The following is a 22,711-nucleotide window of genomic DNA, read 5'->3' as shown; positions in this document are numbered from 1 at the left end:
TGGACTGGCTCCGCGCTGAGCCGTGAGGACCAAGCAGCAGACAAAATACCCCCACCCCCCACCGTGAAGAACGCCTGTCCCCTCGAAGCCGCCCTACAGGCAGAGAGAGATCCCCCCACCCTCAAGCATCACAAGACCCCGCGTGGGCCAGAGGGGAGGGGGCTGCCTGACTCTGCTTCTGTCTTAAGGGAAGGGGCCCCACACAGAAGCACACCGGCAGAGTCGAGGCCACTCTGCCTGGCTCCCCAGATGGGGTCTATGCGTCATTGCAGTGACAGCTTAAAACTGCTCTCCCAAGAGCTTAGAGAGGTCAAGTCAGCTCTCACAAGAGGCAGAGTTCCTACCCCCCAGTAAACCCACACAGAGGGGCTTGGCCGTGTGGGCCGGCCACCTCCCCCAGCGTGAACCAAGGTCTGGGGTCCTAAGCCTGGACCCGGAGTCATCAGGGCACCCTTGGGGGTAGCGTGAGGGTCAAACAGCTGGCCTCTGCTCAGAGAAGCCCTGGTGAATGAACAGGCACAGTCGATCTGCAACCCCAGGTCTGTCTGACTCCTGGGGGGCAGAGCCCAGCTTCCCTGAGCCTAGATCTCCCCACCTGTGAATGGGTAACTGGCCACTTCCTGGAGAGGGGAGACGCAAATGGGACTGGGCGTTTAGCTTGGTGCCTGGTACACAGTGAACGCGGTCACCACCATTACTATCATCATCAGCTGCTGCTGCGGTTGCTATCATCAGACAGCGTGGCCCGCTGCGGAGAGAGAAGGCAGCCGCAGCCCACTGGGCACTGTGAAGGACGTACGCAGTCCCAGCCATCCTCACCCCTGGACTGAGGCGGGGGGAACGACCCTGAAATCGCCCCAGGGGCCTTGGCACAGCACACTGGCATCAATGCCCTCAACTCTGCTTCCCCATCAGCCTGGCCGCCTCCAGCAGGCAACGCCCCCTCTCCAGGTGAAGGGACCCGGAAGTCCTCAGGCCTCAAGGCCAAAGATGGGCCCAGCGGCCCTGACCAGGTCACCCGGACCCCCCAGCAGCCTCGGGCGTCCTCGTGACACAGGCCCAGCCGGCCCGGCTGTGATCCTCTGTACCAGGGTCAGGGAGATGGATCCGACCCAGGGCTGCTGACTCCTGGGGGGCAGACCCCAGCAAGTTCCCCTAACGCAACATCCAGACCAGGCCCCAGAAGAACAAAAGCAAATCCATCCAGAGCAGCCAACACATGCCAGGAGGATACAGCACCGAATAAACGTTGATTTAAGTACACCTCACAGAATTATCCCCGTGGTACTGATTTATCACCCCCGTTTTACTGGTTAAGAAAGAACTTTGAGAAAACAACCTTCCCGGTGACACACAGCTGGTGAGTAACAGGTGAGACTTGAAGCCAGGTCCATGCAGCTCAGAACCAAGCTCCTGGGCCCTCGAACCCCGGGCTCCAGGCCCCACTTCACACACCCAGCTCCCGCCTGGGATGCGGAAGGCTGGGGCGGTCCTGCCTCCCGCCCTCCCCAGCGTGGAGGCAGCAGCTTGGCCCTGATGTGGGCAGTGACTCTAACGGGCTCGGCTCCTGGGTCAGGCAGCCCCTGCGTCTCCGCAGGGCAGGTAGGCAGCCAGACAGAGCCCAAGGCCATTTCCAAGCCTCGGGGCAGGAGCCGTGAAGGAAATGAGTGTAAAGAGGTGAAACGTCCTCCACTGGGGAGTTTTGTTTTTCTCTAAGCAACGTTTGCTTAGTGACTAGGTTGGGGTAAATTTTTTTAAAAAAAAGAAAGAAAATCAAGATTTGTTTTCCCCTTTCTCTTGGATAACAAGGAGAAGGAAAGCAATCTGGAATGGCTCTTCTCCCAGAGGAGACCAGAGTGGAAATTCACCATCCGGAGAAGGAGCAGGAACGTAAGTGAGCGGAGACCAGGAAGGGAGGGAGCGAAGCTGGGAGCCGCAAAGACTCTGGAGGAGGAGTCTCCCAGGCCTGGGGGCAGGCCCGCCCTCAGTCTGCGTCTGCAAAGTGGAGGGGCTGGACTGGAAGTCTCAGCACTCCCAGTGACGTCCACACTCCGCGGGCCGTGAATGTCTGCCCCAGTGAGGGATCTCACAGTGATCCTCACTCACATGCCTGCCAAGGCCCCTTAGTCGTGTCTGACTCCTTGTTACCTGTGGACTGTAGCCTGCCAGGCCCCTGTCCGTGGGATCCTCCAGGCAAGAATACCGGAGTGGGTTGCCACGCCCTCCTGCAGGGGGTCTCTCTGACCCAGGGATGGACCCTGTGTCTCTTACGTCTCCCACACTGGTCGGCGGGTCTCTAACCACTGGTACCACCACAGCTGCTGGCGGAACAGGCCCAGCCAGGAGTCAGAGGCGCGGTGACTCTGCCCCCGGCCCACGGCGCTGGGAACATCCGGGCTGGTCAGGAGCGGGACAGCAGCAAGCCCGGTGTGGGTATAGAGTGCTTCCCCCACCAGCCTCTTATTCCTCAGGACGCTTTGAGGCGGATGCCGTTTCCATCTTCCAGAGGCAGACACTGGGGCCCGGAGAGCTTCACAGACAGCCCAGAGCCACCCAGCTGGCGAAGGGCTCAGGGAGGATTGGAAGCTCCAGGAGCTGGTGTTCACAGGGGGCTGGGCTGACTCCAGGAGCAGGTGGAGGGCGGGCGGTGGGTAAAGCGGAGGCGGGGCTCCTGCCCAGAACCCGGCAACCTGCGCTGGGCCATCTCGACAGAGCCGGCCTCTGCGCGGGGCCAGCGCCAGCCAGACACACCCTCCCCTCTGGCCGCCGTCACCAGCCTCCGGGACACACAGCGGAGGTGGGCAGGGCCGGGCCGGGCTGCTGTGTCCTGACGCAGAGACCAGGGAGTGAGGGTGGCCTGAGAGAGCCAAGAGCCAGACCCCTGGGAGGGGAGCCCTGGCTGGCTGGGCGCCCACACCGCTTCTCTCTCACTCACACACACACACACACTCACACACACGTGCCCGCTCAGCGGCTTCCTTGTGTACACAGACCCCTCCCCTCTCTCCACTGGTGAATTCACGCTCCCGTGCTCAGCCAAGACCGCAGCCCCTCCCCGTCAGTGTCCCGGTCCCCTGTGCCCACCTGGACGCATCTGTATCCCTGCCCAGATGGAGTTTGCCGGTGGCTTCTCGCCCGGCCCACCCTGGAGGGACATAACCCCTGGGAGATCACCCAGGACGGGACTGCCAGGCCAGGTGCAGAAGCACTGATTCATTTCAGGTCCCCAGTCAGGGAGGAGAGCCTGGCCCCTGCTTCTGGCCGTAATCAGTTACCCAGGGGCAGGCCCAGCAGAAACCCTCCCGCGGTCCACTCGCTCCCACAGGCAAATGAGCACAAACAAGGTGTCCCAGGCTTGAATTTGAATCCAGAACTGCCTTGGCTCCAAGGGCCCTGGGCCACAACCTGCATCTCCAGGTTGGCAACACCTGCCTGAGAGTCAGCTCCCCAGATTCAGCTCACTCCAAGAAAACAAAACGAGGCTCAGATCGTCCCCACCTCCCAAACCAGGCAACCAGGATTTAAACTCCAGGTCCCAGATGCCCGGGCCATCAACCACTGAGGCTTTCCTTAGAAGTAAGAGTGAAAGTCACTCAGTCGTGTCCCACCCTTTGCGACCCCATGGACTGTAGACCCCATGGATTGTAGCCTGCCAGACTCCTCTGTCCATGGGCTCCTCCAAGCAAGAATACTGGAGTGGGCAGCCACTTCCTTCTCCAGGGGGTCTTCCTGACCCCAGGATTGAACCCAGGCCTCTCGCATTTCAGGCAGATTCTTTACCATCTGAGCCACCAGGGAAGAGGACTCTCTAAACACCCAGGTCCCCAAAGCCTGGTAGTCAGCAGCCATGAGCAGAGCTCTTAAAGCCCTTGGGTTGCACGGCCCCCAACCCCAAATGCACCGTCCAACTTGCCAAGACCACAGACGAAACAGTGGTAAAACCGCCTTGATAAGGTGCCTGCGATTTCCCCAGGGGTCTGACCCAACGGTTCTTCACTCTTCTATGGAGGCAGCAATGGCCCACTTTACAGACAAGAAAACCAAGACCTGGAGGGCTGAGACGGACACCAGGACAGTGGCCAGACCTGGCCCAGAGGGTGACGTGATACCCAGACTGCTAGCCGTTAGGCTGTTCTGCCTCAGACAGGCTCCCAGGTGGAGAAGGGCAGAGTCCCCAGCAGCAGTCACAGGAAAGGGAGCAGAATAAGCAGCAATGCCAAAGACCATGGCAGCAGGTGACACCAGAGAGCTGTTAATTCCCAGCCACAACCCAGTGGAGGGGACACTTCATTGCTTCTATGTTGCATACCAACAGTCGGACTTTGGGGGCTTCCCTGTGGCTCAGACAGTAAAGAATCTGCCTGCAATGCAGGAGACCCGGGTTTGATCCCCGGGTAGGGAAAAATCCCCTGGAGAAGGGCATGGCAACCCACTCCAGTATTCTTGCCTGGAGAATCCCCAAGGACAGAGGAGCCTCGTAGGGCTACAGTCCATGGAGTCACAAAGGATTGGACACAATTGACTGACTGACACACACAGCCTGACTTTGGAGTGTTTCTGTGACTCCTTCCAGCCATGCAGCTGGCAAGGGGCAAAGCCAGGGTGTGGAGCAAGACCTGCTTAGTATTTCACAGGCTCGTGGGGACAGTGAAGGAAAAAGCAACACGTTTCAGGACTGACCTCCTCCCTCCGGCCCAGCAGGTCCTTAGCCAAGGCCTGCCCTGAGCCCCCATGGCTGCAGCTCCACCCCTTCTCACACCTCCCGCCCAGTCTCTCCCTGTTTTCCAGCCGCCAAAGCAAAGGAAGGAGGCTCACTTACTGCGTCTGGGGCTGTGCGGGCTCTGGTTCAGGCTCTAGGTCTGCGGGAGGTGAACAGGAGCGTCCATCAGGCCGGCGGCTGGGACTCAGCACACCCCGCCCCGTCCCCGGCCTCCCCCGGCCCCACACTGTCCTGTGGGGCTCTCCTGCCTGTCCTGCCGGCCTCCCCACCCCATGGCCGCGGCCCACCTCCTACCAGAACCGGTCGCCCTGCTGGCTCTCACCTGCCCCCACCCTCAGCTCCCCAAGGAGCTCCTTGCCCCCAAGCCTGCAGGAAGTTCCTGCTGGTCTAGTCCCCAGTCCCTCCTGAGGACAGAGGCTGCTGTTTCACACGGGTCTTATCGGGGCCTTCCCGCCCACGGGGCTCTGGGAGGAGGCTGCTCCAGCTGGGGTGACTCCCTGGAAGGAGCTGCGGGAGGGGGAGCCTGGGAGAGACAAGCCCTGGGCGGTAACTGTCCCCGAAGCACAACCGACGGCCAGTCGCTTCCATTTACGACGTGCCAGAGCGCACCAGATGCTGCAGGCATGCTAGGAATCTCCAGGGCCCAAGGGAAGCGATGGGATGTAGCTTCTGCCCAACGGTCTCTCTTTGGTCCCCGCGTCCTGGGGACAGCACGAGGCATCACGGGGAGCTGGAAGTCTCCAGGCGGCCCTGAGCGCCCTGGAGTCCTGCAGACCCTGAGCCGTGAAGACATCGGGCTCATCACGGGGAGCCGGAAGCCCCCAGGCGGCCCTGAGCGCCCTGGAGTCCTGCAGACCCTGAGCCGTGAAGATATCGGGCTCCCAGAGCACCTTACCGGCGACGGGGGTGGAGTCTAAGTGGATCAGGGGTGTGTCTGCCTCCGTCTCCTGCGCGGCGCCTGGGATGCCTGGGCCGGCATTAGTGTCCTCGTCATCGTCGCTGTCGTCCAATTCAAAGGCCTCGCCAGGGTCGTCTTCCGCCTCGGGGGAGGGGCCTGGGCCTCCGGGAAGCAGCGGATCTCCTGGAAGGAAGGAGGAGTTAGCCCGCGGCAGGGTCTCCGCGTTTGGTCCAGAGAGACAGCTGCAAGTGGGGAGCAGCTGGGGTCCAAGTGAGGGCAGGTCCCAGGGATGAGATCAAACCCATGCCCGGGCCAGGGGGCCCTCCTGTCCCCTGAGGGGCCTGGGGTTGGGTTGGGACTCTAAACAGACGGCAGTCCGCGGAGGGCAGGGACAGGCTTCCGAGGTGAGTGCATCTGGGCTCGAATACAAGGAAGCCTCTGACTTTCTTGTTTTCTATTTCCCTATTTTGTAAGCAAGGAGGGGTTTATAAACGCATCTGCCTGGGGAGGGGGGGCGGGCACACACCTTTGGGTGTATTTCCACGTGTGTGTTTCCATCTGTACATTTTGCATACGTGCAAATGAGCACATCCAACCTCAATGGGCTCCCTGCGCTGTTCTGCACGCACAGAGCAGGGAGCAGCTATCTGGGAGGGTTGGGGCCTGAAGACAGCCAGTTTGGGGAACCAGGGCCCAGACCAGCTGCGGCGGGGCTGGGGGCCGCGCTCCCAGCCTGGAGGGCTTCCCGGCCTCAGAGCCTGCTGCTCCCTCCTGGGAGACCCCCTTCGGGGCCAGGTCTGCCTCGTCATCCCTGAAAGCTCAACTCAGGCAGGGCCGGCCCCCCGCCTGCATCCCTTCTCTGTCTTTGCCTCCCGGTCTCTTCATCTGTTCCCGTAACATGTGTAACGATCTGTTCTGCCCCCTCGAAGGGGACAGGTCCCGGCCTGGGGTATGTAGACGAACATCACCGGCCAGGTCGGTAAACAAAGGATGTGACCGGCATCAGGGCATCGGACACGCAGCCCCCCCCCACCCGGTGGCGCGCCCTGGGGGGGTTCGGGGGAAAGAACAGGCTGTAGAGAGCTGAAGCGCACACCGAAGAAATGACGTCAACAAGCCCAGCCTCCCTCATCTCCCACAAAAAGTGCGAAATTCGTTAACCCGAGGGGTCTGGTTTTCCGGAACTGTAAAGCTTTGAGGGTCTCACTGCCTGGTCTCTGTGGCTAACACTCATGTACCCTGGCTCCTCCCTGTCCTCTGCAGACCCTCAGAGCTACCTGAGAGCGTCCTCCAGGGCTTCAGTCCTCAGTAAGCCCTCCAAGGACAACATCATTCTCAGTTTGTAGGTTGTGCATTTTTTCTTGGTCAACAAGTAGAATTCGGGGCTTCCCAGGTGGCTCAGACGGTAAAGAATCTGCCTGCAGTGTGGGAGACCCGGGTTCGATCCCTGGGTCGGGAAGATCCCCGGGAGAAGGAAATGGCAAACCCACTCCAGTATTCCTGCCTGGAGAACTCCAAGGACAGAGGAGCCTGGCGGGTTACAGCCCACGGGGTCACAAAGAGTCGGAGACGACTTAGCAACTAACAGATGTAACTCAGAAACTTTCACTAAAAGGGTGAAGAAATGGACTCTCCATCCTAAAGGGCATCACAAGCCCTCGCCTTCCCGCCCGTTTCATCCAGCTGAGGTCTCCTAGTCTTCTTCCTTGGAAGATTTCTTTCCTGGAATCTGAACCTAAACAGAACCTCAAGTGTTCATTTAGCCCATCTCCCTGGCCTGTGCAAACCTCGGACACGACGTAGGGACTGAGCAACAAGCTAGCTCGTCCCAACCCACGCTAAAGCCCAAGGACAGCGCGGCCGGGTTTAAGTCTAAAGCTGATCTCCCCTCCCTGCGCTGGGATCCCCTCCCTCCGTGAGCAGACCGCTCACGGCTCCTGTCACACAGTTCAGGGCATGAGCTCTGGGCCTGCTGGGTCCTGTCTGAGCGCCTTTCACCTCTCTGAGCCTTCGCCTCTTCCCCCGTAAAGTGGAGGATGAAAGGGCACCTACCTTATAAAGCTGACGTGAGTGACCCGAGATGTAGGTGAGGGTTCCTCAGCCTCGCGTCCAGGCTGCGAGGTCTGTGTGTTGGGGCCACTACAGGAGGTGAACCAGCCTTCCTGGCCTCTGCTCTCCAGCTATGACAACCGAAAGTGTCTGCAGACATTGCCAGCCGAACGTCCCCTGGGGGACGAAACTGCCCCCAGTGGAGAACCGCTGGAGCAGATGTAGCTCTTGGCACACTGCCCGGGATGTGTTACACAATGATACCTGTTGTCATTTCTGCCCCCTCCCAGCCCGAGGGCCCTGAGGACAGGACTGTCCATAAATGATAAGCAAGTGGGCGGGGAGGTGGATGGAGCAGAGAGGCAACTGGACAGACCAGCGGATGGACAGATGGGCGTATCTGATTCCGGTAGTCACTCTGACGAGAAAAATCCAAAAATCCACAGTGACTGGGGTAGGGGGGGTTCCAGAGCAGAATGTTTCAGGTGCAAGTGTACGAAATTCAAGAAACCCCTTCTGGGACTTCCCTGGTGGTCCAGACGTTAAGACTTTGACTTCTAATGTAGGAGGTGGGGGTTCGATGCCTGCCCGGGGAGCTAATATGCTACATGCCATGTGACCAAAGTGGGGGGGGGACATTAAAATGTAGAAGCGACATTGTAACAAATTCAATAAAAACTTTTTGAAAAATGGTCCACATCAAAAAAAATCTTAAAGAAAAAAAGCAGCAGCCCCTTCCTCCGCTGCATGAGCACAGTAGAAAGCCGGAGCTCACCCTGCTCCCTGTCTCCCGGGGGTGATGACCGAAACAAGACCAATGGGGGGGATGCAGGCCCTGCTCCTGGGAGCTCTGGGGACCCTAAGGCCCAGGCCATCGGGGTGGACTCCTCTGGGCGGTGACATGGCCAGGGGCACGAGCTCCTCCCCTGGAGGTGGAGAAGCAGACACCTGGAGTCTATGATGAGCCCACGTGACTCTTGCCAAAGCCTCACAAACACCTCCGCTTTTCACGAGGCCACAGAGATTTCCTGAGGTGAGCTGAAGCACCCAGTCATCCAGCTGAAAGTGGGGAGCCAGGTTTGAACGCTTATCTGCCTTGGTTCCCACTCTCCACTCAGCCCAGAGGCCTCCTGGAAGTCTCTCTTGAGCCCCTGGACTCTTGGCCCCATGATGCTGAATTCAAGAGGAAATCCAGAGGCTGCATCAGAGGCCAGATTCAGTTCAGTTCAGTTCAGTTCAGTCACTCAGTCATGTCCAACTCTTTGGACACCTTGAATTGCAGCACGCCAGGCCTCCCTGTCCATCACAAACTCCCGGAGTTTACTCAAACTCATGCCCATCGAGTCGGTGATGCCATCCAGCCATCTCATCCTCTGTCGTCCCCTTCTCCTCCTGCCCCCAATCCCTCCCAGCATCAGGGTCTTTTCCAATGAGTCAGCTGTTCGCATGAGGCGGCCAAAGTATTGGAGTTTCAGCTTCAGCATCAGTCCTTCCAATGAACACCCAGGACTGATCTTTAGGATGGACTGGTTGGATCTCCTTGCAGTCCAAGGGACTCTCAAGAGTCTTCTCCAACCCCACAGTTCAAAAGCATCAGTTCTTTGGCGCTCAGCTTTCTTCACAGTCCAACTCTCACATCCATACATGACCACTGGAAAAACCATAGCCTTGACTAGATGGACCTTTGTTGACAAAGTAATGTCTCTGTTTTTTAATATGCTGTCTAGGTTGGTCATAACTTTTCTTCCAAGGAGTAAGCGTCTTTTAATTTCATGGCTGCAATCACCATCTGTGGTGATTTTGGAGCCCAGAAAAATAAATCTGACACTGTTTCCACTGTTTCCCCATCTATTTGTCATGAAGTGATGGGACCGGATGCGGTGATCTTAGTTTTCTGAATGTTGAGCTTTAAGCCAACTTTTTCACTCTCCTCTTTCACTTTCATCAAGAGGTTTTTTAGTTCCTCTTCGCTTTCTGCCATAAAGGTGGTGTCATCTGCATATGAGGTTATTGATATTTCTCCCAGCAATATAGTAATCTTCAAATGGTTTTCAACCCACTGGTGGATCATAAAATCAATTAGGGGGCTCCCGGGAAGCTTTTTGTTTTATAAATTGCTTACTGAAGATGTTTTTTAAAATTTTATAATACTAATAGGCTTTCCCTGGTGGCTCAGTCGGTAAAGAATCTGCCTGCAATGCAGGAGACCCACCTGAGCGCAAGAGACCTGAGTTCGATCCCTAGGCTGGAAAGATCCCTGCAGAAGGAAATGACCACTATTCTTGCATGGAGAATCCCATGGACAGAGGAGCCTGGCGGGCTACAGTCCATCGGGTAGCAAGAGTCAGACATGACGGCTCAGCCACCAGCATACTATTAATAAATTCACGTGTGCTATTACTTTTGCTGTTGCTGCCAACCCTTCCGTTCCGGATTTATACACACACACACACACACACACACACACACACACACACACAGGGTGGCACAGACCCCGCCCTACCGCTCTCCCCCGCTCACTTCCCTGCAGCCGCGTGGCCCTCCTTGCTGGACCACGCAAGTGTCCGCGCTGCTGCTGCCCCGGGACTTTGCACCTCAGTCCTGGGGTCCAGGCTGCCCCTTCCCCGGGGAGCGTCTCCCGCCCTCGGGTCCTCCAGGGCTATTTACCACCTGCACCTCCCACCGAGGCTGCCGGAACCGGAACTCCCAGGGTGACACCTGTGGCTCCCGATGCGCCTTGCCCGCCTTGCCCGTCTCTGCAGCCTTATCCGCACGTGGCAGGCTGCACTTCTCCCCGTCCTTCTGTCTGTCTGCTCCACAGAGCGCAGGCCTCCTGAGGGCAGGCGTTCCAGTCTGTCGCACTCCCGGCCCCTGGTACTGTGCCCAGCACACGACAGGCGCGGAATAAGGACTTGCTGAATACACACACGCGCTCCTACCGGCAGGTCTATGGGCTGCAGTTTTAAGTGACTTTTGAAAATACTGGAATACGGCTTCCCGGTGGCTTAGTGATAAAGAATCTGCCTGCCAGCGCACGAGACACAGGGCGAGTCCCCGCTGCGGGAAGATCCCACCTGCCGGGGGGCAGCTGAGCCCGGGGGCCACGACTGCTGACAGCCGGCGCTCCGCGCCCGGAGAAGCCCCCGCGACGAGGAGCCCAGGGTGCTTCCGGTGGCCCCCGGGGTGAGAGAATCCGCCGGCCAATGAGGGGGACAAGGGCTCGATCACTGGCCTGGGAAGACGCCACAGAGCAACAAAGCTTCTGCACCTCCATCTGCTGAAGCCCGACAGGGCCCGAGCTCCGCAAGAAGAGAAGCCACCGCAGGGGGAAGCCTGTGCCCCACAACGAGAGAGAAGCCCGCACGGCAAGGGAGACCATCACAGGCATGAATACAGAAATAAATAAATTTTTTTTTAAAAATGAGATGCCTGCACGCCAAAACCTGGGAGTGGCCTCAGCTTGCCTCAACTAGAGGAAGGCCGCACAGCCGTGAAGATCCAGCGGAGCCGAAAACAAATAAATACAAAAAGTTATTTTTAAAAATACTGGAATAAGTGACCACGAAGTCCCTGCCCAAAACTATTTCTGGGCTACCAGAGTCAGACCTGTCCTGACCAAGGAGGCTTCAGGGCCCACGGTCCTGCCCACTTGCATCTGCTGGGCGGACGGTGGGGAGCCTTCCCTTTGCACGCGGCCTGCGTCGCTGCAGTGGCGAGCCTGGGTGCAGACCCCAGCTCTCCTATGTACTGGCTGCCGTGTGACTGTTGCCTTATTTCACCCTCAGGCTGCAGTTTCCTGGCCCATCGAATGAGAACAGCAAGAGTCTGCCTGACAGAGCGCTGGGAGGACGGGATGAGCCGGCACACGCTAAAGCACCCCTGGGAGGCAGGGGCTCGCGGGCTAAATGTGGGCGACTCTATTCATCGTCACGGGCGACGTATCATCACCATTATCATGGTGTTCAGTCATTCGGTCGTGTCTGAGTCTGGGCGACTCTCTGCACTGTAGGCCTCCACGCTCCTCTGCCGTGGCATTCTCCAGGCAAGAATACTGGAGTGAGCTGCCATTTCCTCCTCCAGGGGATCTGCCCAACCCAGGGATCAAACCCGCATCTCCTGTGTCTCCTGCATTGCAGGCGGATTCTTTACTCACTGAGCCGTCGGGGAAGCCCCAATCATTATCGCGATGACTGTTATTATCGCTTTGAGTCATATAGCCCAGGCCCTGACCCCGGGTGAGATGGAGACAGCCTCCCCATCCACAGACCAGGCGCAGCCCCAGGCGACCCGGGGACTTAGGTTACTTTTGTATTTTCTCTCTTTGTTGTTGTTCAGTTGCTAAGTCCTGTCCGACTCTTTGTGACCCTACGGACTGTGGCCCCCAGGCTCCTCTGTCCGAGGGACTCTCCAGGCAAGAATACTGGAGTGGGTTGCCATGCCCTCCTCCAGGGGATCTTCCCCACCCAGGGATCGAGTGGCATCTCCTGGGTCTCCTGCACTGGCAGGCAGATTCTTTACCGAGCCCCCTAAGAGGACACACAGCAGGGCTTCCCTCGTGGTCCGGGGTTAGGAACCCACACGGCAACGCGGCAGATTCAGGGGACCGGTCGGGAGCTAAGCCCCCACGTGCTGCGGAGCAGCTGAGCCCGCCCGCCACAACGCCCGAGGCCGACGGCCACAACTAGAGAGTCCACGAGTCACATCGGAAGCCCCTGCCTGACAGGACAGAGAGCCCGCGGGCCGCAACTGAGGCCCGACGCAGCCAAGTAAACACTGCACTTTAAAAATCAAAAAAAGAATACAAATAGCTTCAGTCAGCCCAGCAATCTATCAGTTCAGTTCAGTTCAGTTCAGGCGCTCAGTCGTGTCCGACTCTTTGTGACCCCATGAACCGCAGCACGCCAGGCCTCCCTGTCCATCACCAACTCCTGGAGTTTACTCAAACTCATGCCCATTGAGTCGGTGATGCCATCCAACCATCTCATCCTCTGTCGTCCGCTTCTCCTCCCGCCTTCAATCTTTCCCAGCATCAGGGTCTTTTCTAGTGAGTCATCTCTTCGAATCAGGTGGCCAAACTACTGGAGCTTAAGCTTCAGCATCAGTCCTTCCAATCAATATTCGGGACTGATTTCCTTTAGGATGGACTAATCAAATCATACAGATTGTACAGTATCCAGTGAACTGTTCCCAGGAACCCCTGGGCCAGAAGATTGCAACAAAAGTAAGACATGGTCCCTCAATGTCAAGGAGTTCACTGCAGGGTGAGGCAGGCAGATCTGACCAGAGAAAAACGTAAAACCCCCAAGACTGAGCCAGTGTTAAAGAAAGGAGGGGGCTCGAGCTTGCCAGGGCCTGGGGCACAGCTTCGGCACCAGGCTGCCCTTGTGCAGGGCCTGAAACGGGGAGCAAGGGCCTGACAGGCTCAGGGTGTGGGGCGGCCGGGGCCACAGGAGGGGCGGAGAACAACAGCGAGGGGCCCAGTGCAAGCGAAGACGCAAGTGAGGATGACGGGGTGAGAACACCGCTGTGAGGAGGTGGGGGGACTAGAATTTATCTGGGAGACAGTGCGAAGCTCTCAGAGAATCGGAAAGAGTGGCCAAGAGCCTGCTTCAACCAGATATCAGCCTGCAACATCAGATACACCCATCAAATGTTTGCTTAAAGAAACTGAATTGATTTCATCATAAAGTAATTGCTCTCAGTTTGCACGTCTGGCCCCTTGGTGTGGAGGAGAAAGGGTGTGGGGTGCCGATGACGGGGACGGGGGACATCCTGGAACCCAAAGCCACAGCCATGAATCAGGAAATGCCCTTTTCCCCGGAATCTGTTCCCAGGGTCCTGAGACCCGGACAATTAGCCGTGGCGCCTCATCAGAAGGGAAAGTCAGTCGGCCCATCCCTGGGTGATTGAGAGCTGCACTGAGTTCTCCCCACCCAGACTGACAGACGGCAGGACTGGAGGGAGCCACACACGCCTGTGATGTTCCTGGACATTCCCCTTCTCCAGAGAGCCAACCCCAGTGAGCCCCCAGGGAGTCCAGGGGGCCGGGACCCAGGAAGCCAGCCCACGCTATGCAGGAGGCAGGCCCAGCATGCTGGTCCCCTACCCGCCGGAGAAGGACATGCAGGTTCAAGGGGGAAGAGATTCCTCCTGGGCTCGGCCCCGGGGCTCAGAGCGGAACATGGGCAGCCAGTCCTGCCAACGCCCCAGTGATAACATTTCCCAGGCACTGAGCCATTGGTTAGCACATGCCAGGACCCCACCTGTACCTAAAGCCTGCAATCACATGGGAGAGGCTGTCATTATTAACACCCTGCTTGTGAGCGATGAGACAGCCAGAGAGACACCAAGGCCCTGAGCCGGGCCCACGGCGATAGCCGCAGGGTTGGACTCGAGAAGCTGCCCTTATTCATTACCATTCTGCATCGGCCACCCCCCAGGAAGAACAAGAGGATGGGAAGCTGGGCCCAGCGGGACAGACAGCCTCGAGCCCAGCTCCTCCATGGTCCAGATCTACCAGCAGTGTCCAGGGCCCACTGTTAGGATCGCCACGTAAAAATACAGGACATTAAACTGAATTTCTATGAAAAAATTTTTTTCAGTGTAAGTATGTATTTTTCCTTTTTTTTTCCGCCGACTCTGGCCACCCCACCACGGCTGGACGCCCGGCTTTGGTGCCTCAGCAGATGGAGACGATGGGCAGCCCCACCCCCAGCCCCTGCCTCCTACTCGCAGTTCTTAGTTTTACCCCGAGGGCGCCTCAGCCCCAGGGGTCCTGCTCATCGCCCCAGGGGCCCTCAGGTGGGCAACCCCCGCTCAGAGCCCACCTCCTATTATTCCCCTGTTGCAGAGGCCACTGGCCCAAGGACACCCAGCTAACCGCCAGCGGGGCCGGATTCACACCCAGGGTCCGAGGCCCTGGGCGGGATGCAGGAGAGGACCGTACCTACGGCAGCCTGAGGAGGACGGGAGGAAGCCATCAGACGGGGCGCAGCTCAGACCAGCACTGTCCAGCCGCTCGCCTGTGAAGAGAAGGCCAGGAATCTGATTAGAGGGCGTTCGAGGCCAAAGTTCCAGCCACAGAGAGGGGTCACTGGCTCGCGACCCACAGGTGCACGTCAGCCAGCTGCTCTCAGCCCGTTTCCCAGCAGCTTCGGGAGCCCAGGACGGCGCGAGCACGGTGAATCATTAACCCGCAGAGAGACCAGCAGCTGCAGGACGGCCACCCACCGCCCGGGAGGCCCTGCCAGCCCAGCCTCCCTCTGCCCAGCCAGCACCTCCGAGCTGGGCCCGCAGGTGGCCCCTCTCCAGCCTCAGACGCCGGATCACGCTCAGCCCCCGCGTTCCAGAAGCCGGATCAGCCTGAAGGGTCACGGGCACGGCCAGACGCTTCCTGCTCGTGGCTGCTTGGTCACCACGGGTGCCCTGGGGCCACCCCCGCCCCGTGGGCCCCACCAAAGGCCGCCCACTCTCTCTCTGTCTCCCCCTGCTCTGCCCATGAGCTTGGCCGGCGGGCACGTGGGTGCGAGGGAAGGAAAGGGCTTCATGGAGGCAGATGGCTCCAGATCGGGGCGGAACCCCAAATGCTCGGAGCAGGGGGTGCAGTGTCTCCAGGCCTGGCGGTGGAGGAGCCCGCGACCGAGCCGCCAGAGCCTCTGCTGGGCTTGCTGGGCCCTGGAGCAACCTTGCCAGGCGCACCCCTCCGAGCTGTCTCCACTCCCTCTCTGCACCCCTGAGTCTGAGCCGGGGGAGGAGGGGCTCGACCCTGGAGGGAAAGCTCCAAACCCTCCTTTCTAATCAGTGCCTGCCGCAGACTGGCTGCCTGCCTGTTCTCCTTTCCAATCCTAAAGCCTCTGTTTACATTAACTGGCTTCCTAAATAAAAATAGAATGCATGTAAATAGCAATTGATAAAACAGTAGCAAATATCTATGCAGTCAGTGTCTACTATACCTCAGACCTTATACTGAGCACTTTACAAATATTAATATCTATTCATCCAAGTTAGGACAAAAATGAGGCCCAGAGAGGTTAAGTAAAGTAGCCCAAGATCACACAGCGAGTGACCAGCAGAGCCAGGGCGTGAACCCGGTCCATGGACCCACCATGTGCTCATTATATAACCACGTGCTCCACCGTCTCTCAAAGTCCAAACAGAGCGGAGGCTGTACAATGAAAATCAGTCTCTCAGATTCCCCAGGAGTGACCGCTGTCACACGTGTCTAGGAGTCCTTCCAGGACTGCGCCGTGTATGCGTCGGCCTGTTTATCTGCACACGTGCCTTCTTTACGCAGAAGGAAGCGCACTGCGTGCCCTGTGGTGCAACCAGTTTTTTTAATTGAAGTTTAATAAACTGTGGGAAACTCTGAAAGAGACGGGAACACCAAACCACCTGACCCGCCTCCTGAGAAACCTATGTGCAGGTCAGGAAGCAACAGTCAGAACTGGACATGGAACAACAGACTGGTTCCAAATAGGAAAAGGAGTACGTCAAGGCTGCATATTGTCCACCTGCTTATTTAACTTATATGCAGAGTACATCATGAGAAATGCTGGGCTGGAGGAAGCTCAAGCTGGAATCAAGATTAGCAGGAGAAATATCAATAACCTCAGATATGCAGATGACACCACCCTTATGGCAGAAAGTGAAGAAGAACTAAAGAGCCTCTTGATGAAAGTGAAAGAGGAGAGTGAAAAAGTTGGCTTAAAGCTCAACATTCAGAAAACTAAGATCATGGCATCTGGTCCCATCACTTCATGGCAAATAGATGGGGACACAGCGGAAACAGTGGCTGACTTTATTTTTCTGGGCTCCAAAATCACCGCAGATGGTGATCACAGCCATGAAATTAAACAACGCTTACTCCTTGGATGGAAAGTTATGCCCAACCTAGATAGCATATTAAAAAGCAGAGACATTACTTTGCCAACAAAGGTCCGTCTGGTCAAGGCTATGGTTTTTCCAATAGTCATGTATGGATGTGAGAGTTGGACTGAGAAGAAAGCTGAGCGCCGAAGAATTAATGCTTTTGAACTGTGGTGTTGGAGAAGACTCTTGAGAGTCCCTTGGACTGCAAGGAGATCCAACCAGTCCATCCTAAAGGAGATCAGTCCTGGGTGTTCATTGGAAGGACTGATGCTGAAGCTGAAACTCCAATACTTTGGCCGCCTCACGCGAACAGCTGACTCATTGGAAAAGACCCTGATGCTGGGAGGGATTGGGGACAGGAGGAGAAGGGGACGACAGAGGATGAGATGGCTGGATGGCATCACCGACTCGATGGGCATGAGTTTGAGTAAACTCCGGGAGTTGGTGATGGACAGGGAGGCCTGGCAGGCTGCGATTCAGGGGGTTGCAAAGAGTCAGACACGACTGAGTGACTGAACTGATAGTTTACTTACGGCCTCCCAGGTGGCACTAGGGGTAAAGAACCTGCCTGCTAACGCAGAAGACTTAAGAGATGTGGGCTCTATCCCTGGGTCGGGAAGATCCCTTGGAGGAGAAAATGGCAACCCACTCCAGTGTTCTTGTCTGGAAAAGTCCGTGGACAAAGAAGCCTGGTAGGCTACTGTCCATAGGGTTGCAAAGAGTCGGATGTGACTGAAGCGACTTAGCACACACATGGTTTATTTGCAAAGTGACTCAGTTATATTTGTGGTGTGTGTATGTACATACACACACATATCTGTTCTTTTTCAGATTCTTTTCCATTATAGGTTTTTACACAATATTGAATGGTTCCCTGTGCTATACAGATTGTTTATGTATTTACTACATGTGCGTGCATGCTAAGTCAATTCAGTCAGGTCCGACCCTTGGCAATCCCATGGACTGTAACCTGCCAGGCTCCTCTGTCCATGGGATTCTCCAGGCAAGAATCCTGGAGTGGCTTGCCATTTCCTCCTCCAGGGGATCTTGCCACCCAGGGATGGAACCGGCGTCTCTTGCACTGTCTTCGGCGTGCAGGCAGACTCTACCCCTGAGCCACTGGGGAAGCCCATTTTACACACGGTAGTGTGTCCTTCTCCAACTCCTGATCTACCCATCCACCCCCGATTTCCCCTTTGATAATCAGTTTGCTGTCTACGTCTGTTTTGTAAAAAAATTCATTTGTGTCAGTTTTTTAAGATTTCACATTTGAGTGACGTTACATATTTGTCTTTCCCTGTCTGATTTACTTCACTCGGCAGCTCCTCCTTTTTGGCCGTGTGCAGTATGTGGGGACCTATCAGGAGCCCCCCAACCAGGGATCGAACCCACAACCCCTGCAGGGGGACGGCAGACTCAACCACTGCATCACCCGGGAAGCCCTAGCAGCCACTGTTTCTGCTGCATACCTCCAAGGTCATTTCAGAAGAGCAAGTACACAGACACCAGTCTCACATTTTTAACACCTGCAGAGCACCGGGGGAGGGTGTCTACCATGACTGACATAACCCCTGCGTGGACACCGACGTTGTTTCCAGGCTTTGATGCTATAAACCGTTCTCCACATTCTTGGCCTTGAGCCACAGATGCGTGAACCTCTGGGGCACCCTCCTAGGAGGGATGGGCTGGGTCAGAGAAATGCACTTTTCATTCTGATTAAAAACCAATTGCTCTCCACAAAGTGCGTGACTGCGTCTTTCAGTTCCACGCTGAAAACTCTCAGCAAAGGGTTGGGGAAGATTCAAGAGATGTGGGCTTGATCCCTGGGTTGGGAAGACGCCCTGGAGGAGGAAATGGCAAACTTCTCCAGTATTCTTGCCTGGGAAAGTCCATGGGCAGAGAAGCCTGGCGGGCCACCATCTATAAGGTCACAAACAGTTGGACAGGACTGAAGCGACCTAGCACGCAGCCCCAGGCACAGTGATTAACTCGAGGAGCAAACAGACGTCTATTTTCACTTCTCTATTCCCGGGCAAGGACACACGCCAACAAGCCCCCGGCACACCCAGAGCCTGTGACGATCGTTCTGCACATGTGCGCCAGGGCTCAGGATGCGTGAGTGAGGAGGGCTGGCTCAGAGCAGCCAGGGGCCCTGCGAGAGACCCTCCCGGCACAGCAGTCAGCAGAGAATTCACGGCTCCCTGACACCACCTGGGCCCCACCGCTCAGGGGCCATCTTACCCAGGAGGAGCTATTTAACACCACCTCTGGGCCTCAGTTCATTCATCTGCAAAATGGGGTTTAAAAAGGACTGACCTCATGGGGTTCTCCAGAAAATTAAGAGTAAATACAGGTAACACTCTTGGAAGGGTCCATGGGACACATCGCTCTTTGGCTGTCATTAGCATGCAGGGCACAGGCTGTGATGACCAAGCTCTGCCGTGGGACCCAGGCTGGAAGGCTCTTCTCCACTGGCAGGGGAGCTGAGCCTCAGTGTCCCCATCTATGAAGCTGGGGTCCTGGGACCTGGCCCACGGGACTCCCACCAGCACCCAAGCTCAGCCTCAGAGCCCTGGCAGGCTCGGTCGGTGCCGAGATGCCCGTCCTTGATGCCACCACCAAAACGGGACCAGTGACTGGGACCATGATCTGGATCCTGCACCTCAGGGCGTAAGAGACGCTGAAGGAGGCTCACGGGGGAACCTGAGGGCTTCAAGCTGTGGGGACCTGGGCGAAGTCAGACCCAGCTGCAGGCGGGGTTCCGCCTCATCCCTGCGGTGGGACCCCAGGCCTCCTCTTGGCCTCCCAGAGCTTCGGGCTACCTCTCCGTAAGGTGGGCAGGACAGCCCCTGCCCGGAGGACGCCACAGGCTGGCAGGGCCAGGAGCCGGGCGTAGGCGTGAACGTGCGGAAGAAGCGGATGGGGCTGCTTGGCTACTTCCTTGTTTCGTTTTTTTAAAGGTCTCTCCTGAGCTGCGCGTGGCCTGGAAGCTTCAGGGTGGGAGCCTGAGCCAGGAGAAATGTGTTGTGATGCCCCTAAAATGAGCCTCTCTCTGAAAAGCGACCCAGAACCTTCCTGCAGGGGCGGTCTCTGGCAGAAGAGGCGGTCTGGCTGGGGAGGAAAGTCGACTGAAAACCAAGAGCGGCTCGGATCGCCCACATCCGGGGATTCCCACTGGGCTCCTAGGGCGCAGGGAGGGGAAGGACAGAAGGAAACGCACGAAGGGTATGAATAGTGTTCGCTAGGGTGGCAGGGTTCCACAGATTTTCTTCCCACTTTCTTTCCATTTTTCTGAATTTTCAAGCTCTTCTACAGCAAGCATTACAAGGAGGGAAGATGAAGATAAGCGTTCCCATTTTTTTAAGATATTTTAAGATTTTTTTTTGATGCGGACCATTTTTAAAGTCCATTGAATTTGTTACGATATTGCTTCTCTTTCATGTTTTGGTTTTTTCGTCATGAGCAACTGGGTTCTTAGCTCCCCGACCAGGGATCAGACCCACACCACCACCGTGGAAGGCGAAGTCCTAACCACCGGGATGCCAGGGACGTCCCAAGCATTCTCATTTGTAAAAAGGCTAAATAACATCACAGGTTGGAGCAGACAGTAGCTACAAGACGGTGTGGGAAGGGTGGAAGCGGCTGGTAGACCAGAGTCCACACCCCAGCTCCGCCACGCGCCGCCGTTCCAGTCTACCCCATGGCCCCCGCCCACCCCACGGAGACCCTGCGCTCCTGGGCCCGGGACTGCAGGGCATGCGGAGGCAGCCCCCCGCGCCCCTGCCCACGGTCGCCACGGTGACGCTCACAGCCCTCCGAGTCGGTGGGGGGTTAGAGGAGACTTTCTACCCTTGGGGGTCATCTCTCTCTCTCAAAACGACCGCCAGCACTGGACAGGCAGGCAGACCCCCCCTGAACACAGCTCTTTCTGGTGACACCGCGCAGAATGGCCAGAGGCAAGTTGTGCTTCTTTAATATTTATTTTTATTTGTTAATATTTTATTTGGCTGCACCGGTTTCTGTTGCAACATGCAGGATCTTTAATTTCGGCATGTGGGATCCAGCTCCCTGACCAGGGATCGAACCTGGGGCCCCTGCGTTGGGAACTCGGAGTCTTAGCCACTGGACCGCCAGGGAAGCCCCAGGTGGCGTTTCTCAAGCGCATTCAGGCCGAGAAGGATGCAAAGGAGCAGCCCAGCTCTGGGTGTGCCCGCCAAGCAGGTCAAGTTCAGCAACCAGAACCCCGAAGAGCAGCCAGATTCACACTTGCCTCCACCCTCAGCAGCCCTGCTCGCCACAGCAGGTGTCTTCCAGGCTCTAATTTAAGCAAACCCTTGTCAGTCTGTCCTTCCTCTAGAGTTCAAGGTCCATCCGGCCCAGCAGGAAGTCATCCTCCAGGCTGCCTGCACCTGACCCTCCTCACTCGCTCTTAAAACTGGCCAAGCGTGCTAAGTCGCTCGGTTGTGTCTGACTCTGTGACCCCGTGGACAGTAGCCCGCCAGGCGCCTCTGTCCATAGGATTCTCCAGGCAAGAATACTGGAGGGGGCTGCCACGCCCTCCTCCAGGGGCTCTTCCCGACCCAGGGGTCGAACCCAGGTCTCTAACATCTCCTGCCCTGGCAGATGGGTTCTGTACCGCTGGACCACTTCCCACCTCCCACTCCAGTGACTGGCCCCATCCGCTCGCCCAAATGAGGCGGAGAGAAATACACAAGCAAGCCTCTCTGATCGTCACAAGTCAGGCCAGGAGGGTGAGGACCGGGAAGCCTGGACGCTGGAGGGAGAGTGCCGCTGGGGAGGGGAGGGAGGGCAGGGGTGCAGCAGGCAGACGGGGTGAGGCTGCAGACTCGCCGGAGGGAGGGGAGACGCCAGCCCGTCCCCCAGAGCCGAACAAGGGCCAGGCTCTGGCCCCCACCTCTCCCCCAGCTCTGGCCTCAGAGGCACCGTGTCCATCTCCTGGAAGCCAGGAAGAAAGTGCTGGACCGGAGGAGACCGGGGCGGGCGGGGGCAGGCCTGCTGCAGCCACACACCCCGGGGGCCACGCTCACTTTCAGCCCTTGTCAGGTGTGGGCTTGGCCCGCCCAACTCTGCCGTCACAGCGACTGTCCCACGGGCCACACCCTCAGGCTCTCCTTGTCGCCTCAAAATGAAGCCCGCCCCCGCCACCAACTCCCCACAACCTCTCTCGTCTCGGCAGCTCCCGCGCCAGGCCCGAGCACGCAGCTTCAGGCCCGTCCCTGAGCCCACTTGTTCTGCGTCTCTGTTTATTCCCTCCAGCGAGAACTCTCAGAACCAATAAGCAAACTCCTACTCAACCTTCAAAACCCAGACCCTGCTCCTCTGCGAGGCCTCCCCAGACTCATCTTATGCGGTATTTCCCAAGCTTGGTTTAAAAAACTACCTGTGCGTGTTGCCGGGGGAGAGGGCACTTCCCTGGAGGTCCAGCGGTCGGGTCCACCTGCCAGGAGACGCAGGTTGGATCCCTGGCCCAGGAAAATTCCACAGACCTCAAGACAGCTGAGTCCTTGTGCCACGACTGCTGAGCCCACTCAGCTAAGCCCAACTCGGCCACAGCTTCTGCGCCCACACGGCCGAGTCCGCGCTCCACGGCAGGGAGAGCCCGGGGCCCGCAGTGACGAGCCCCGTCCACCTCGAGTAGAGAAGGCCTGCGCGCGGCAACGGACACCAGCACAGTCAAAAGTAATTTTTAAAATAAAATAAAAAAAGACCTGCTGCAGGGGGCACTTCCCTGGCGGTCCGGCGGTTAAGACTCCACGCTTCAAAGGCAGGGGCCGAGGGTCAGAGAAGCAGGCCCCCGCGCGCCGCGTGGTGCGGACAGAAACCCCCAGCCCTGTGCTCCGGCTCGCAGTCCTGGACTGGGCGCTCACGTTTGCCGCCGGAGAAAGGCTGTCTTCAGGCAGCACAGGTGACCCCAGGACGCCTACCGGCCCCGTCGGACCTGTCTCCCTCCCTAGGCTGGCCGCTTCCTTCCATCTCAGGGGCTGCAGCGGGACTCGCAAACAGGCCACTGCGGAGACGCGCTCACAGAACGGAGCCGAGGGCACCTCGCCGAGAAGCCCAGGGGTTGGGGCGTCCCGGCCACGGGAGGCGGGCCACGGCCCAGCTGGCGACCTCAGCTCCCCCGCAGCTAGACCGCAGGAAGGCACTCACCCTCT

At 57.7% G+C, this 22,711-nt stretch overlaps 1 protein-coding gene across 11 annotated transcripts in view; it reads right to left on the bottom strand.

Moving 5' to 3' along the window:
* Positions 1-22,711, bottom strand: part of ARHGEF10L (Rho guanine nucleotide exchange factor 10 like) — a 153,131-nt gene that overhangs the window by 96,955 nt on the left and 33,465 nt on the right. For all 11 annotated transcript variants that reach the window (XM_043908952.1, XM_043908951.1, XM_043908956.1 and 8 more), the window contains exons 2-4: positions 14,614-14,689; positions 5,616-5,801; positions 4,820-4,859 (exon numbers count right to left, since the gene is read on the bottom strand). In XM_043908952.1, the coding sequence (XP_043764887.1) occupies positions 4,820-4,859; positions 5,616-5,801; positions 14,614-14,647 (260 nt within the window). In that variant the 5' untranslated portion in view covers positions 14,648-14,689. The remainder of the gene's footprint in view (positions 1-4,819; positions 4,860-5,615; positions 5,802-14,613; positions 14,690-22,711) is intronic.

This window comes from Cervus elaphus, chromosome 8 (genome assembly GCF_910594005.1).
Source record: "Cervus elaphus chromosome 8, mCerEla1.1, whole genome shotgun sequence".
Taxonomy (NCBI): Eukaryota; Metazoa; Chordata; class Mammalia; order Artiodactyla; family Cervidae; genus Cervus; species Cervus elaphus.
The sequence above is the reverse complement of the archived record's forward strand: the minus strand, read 5'-3'. Positions and strand labels throughout refer to the sequence as shown.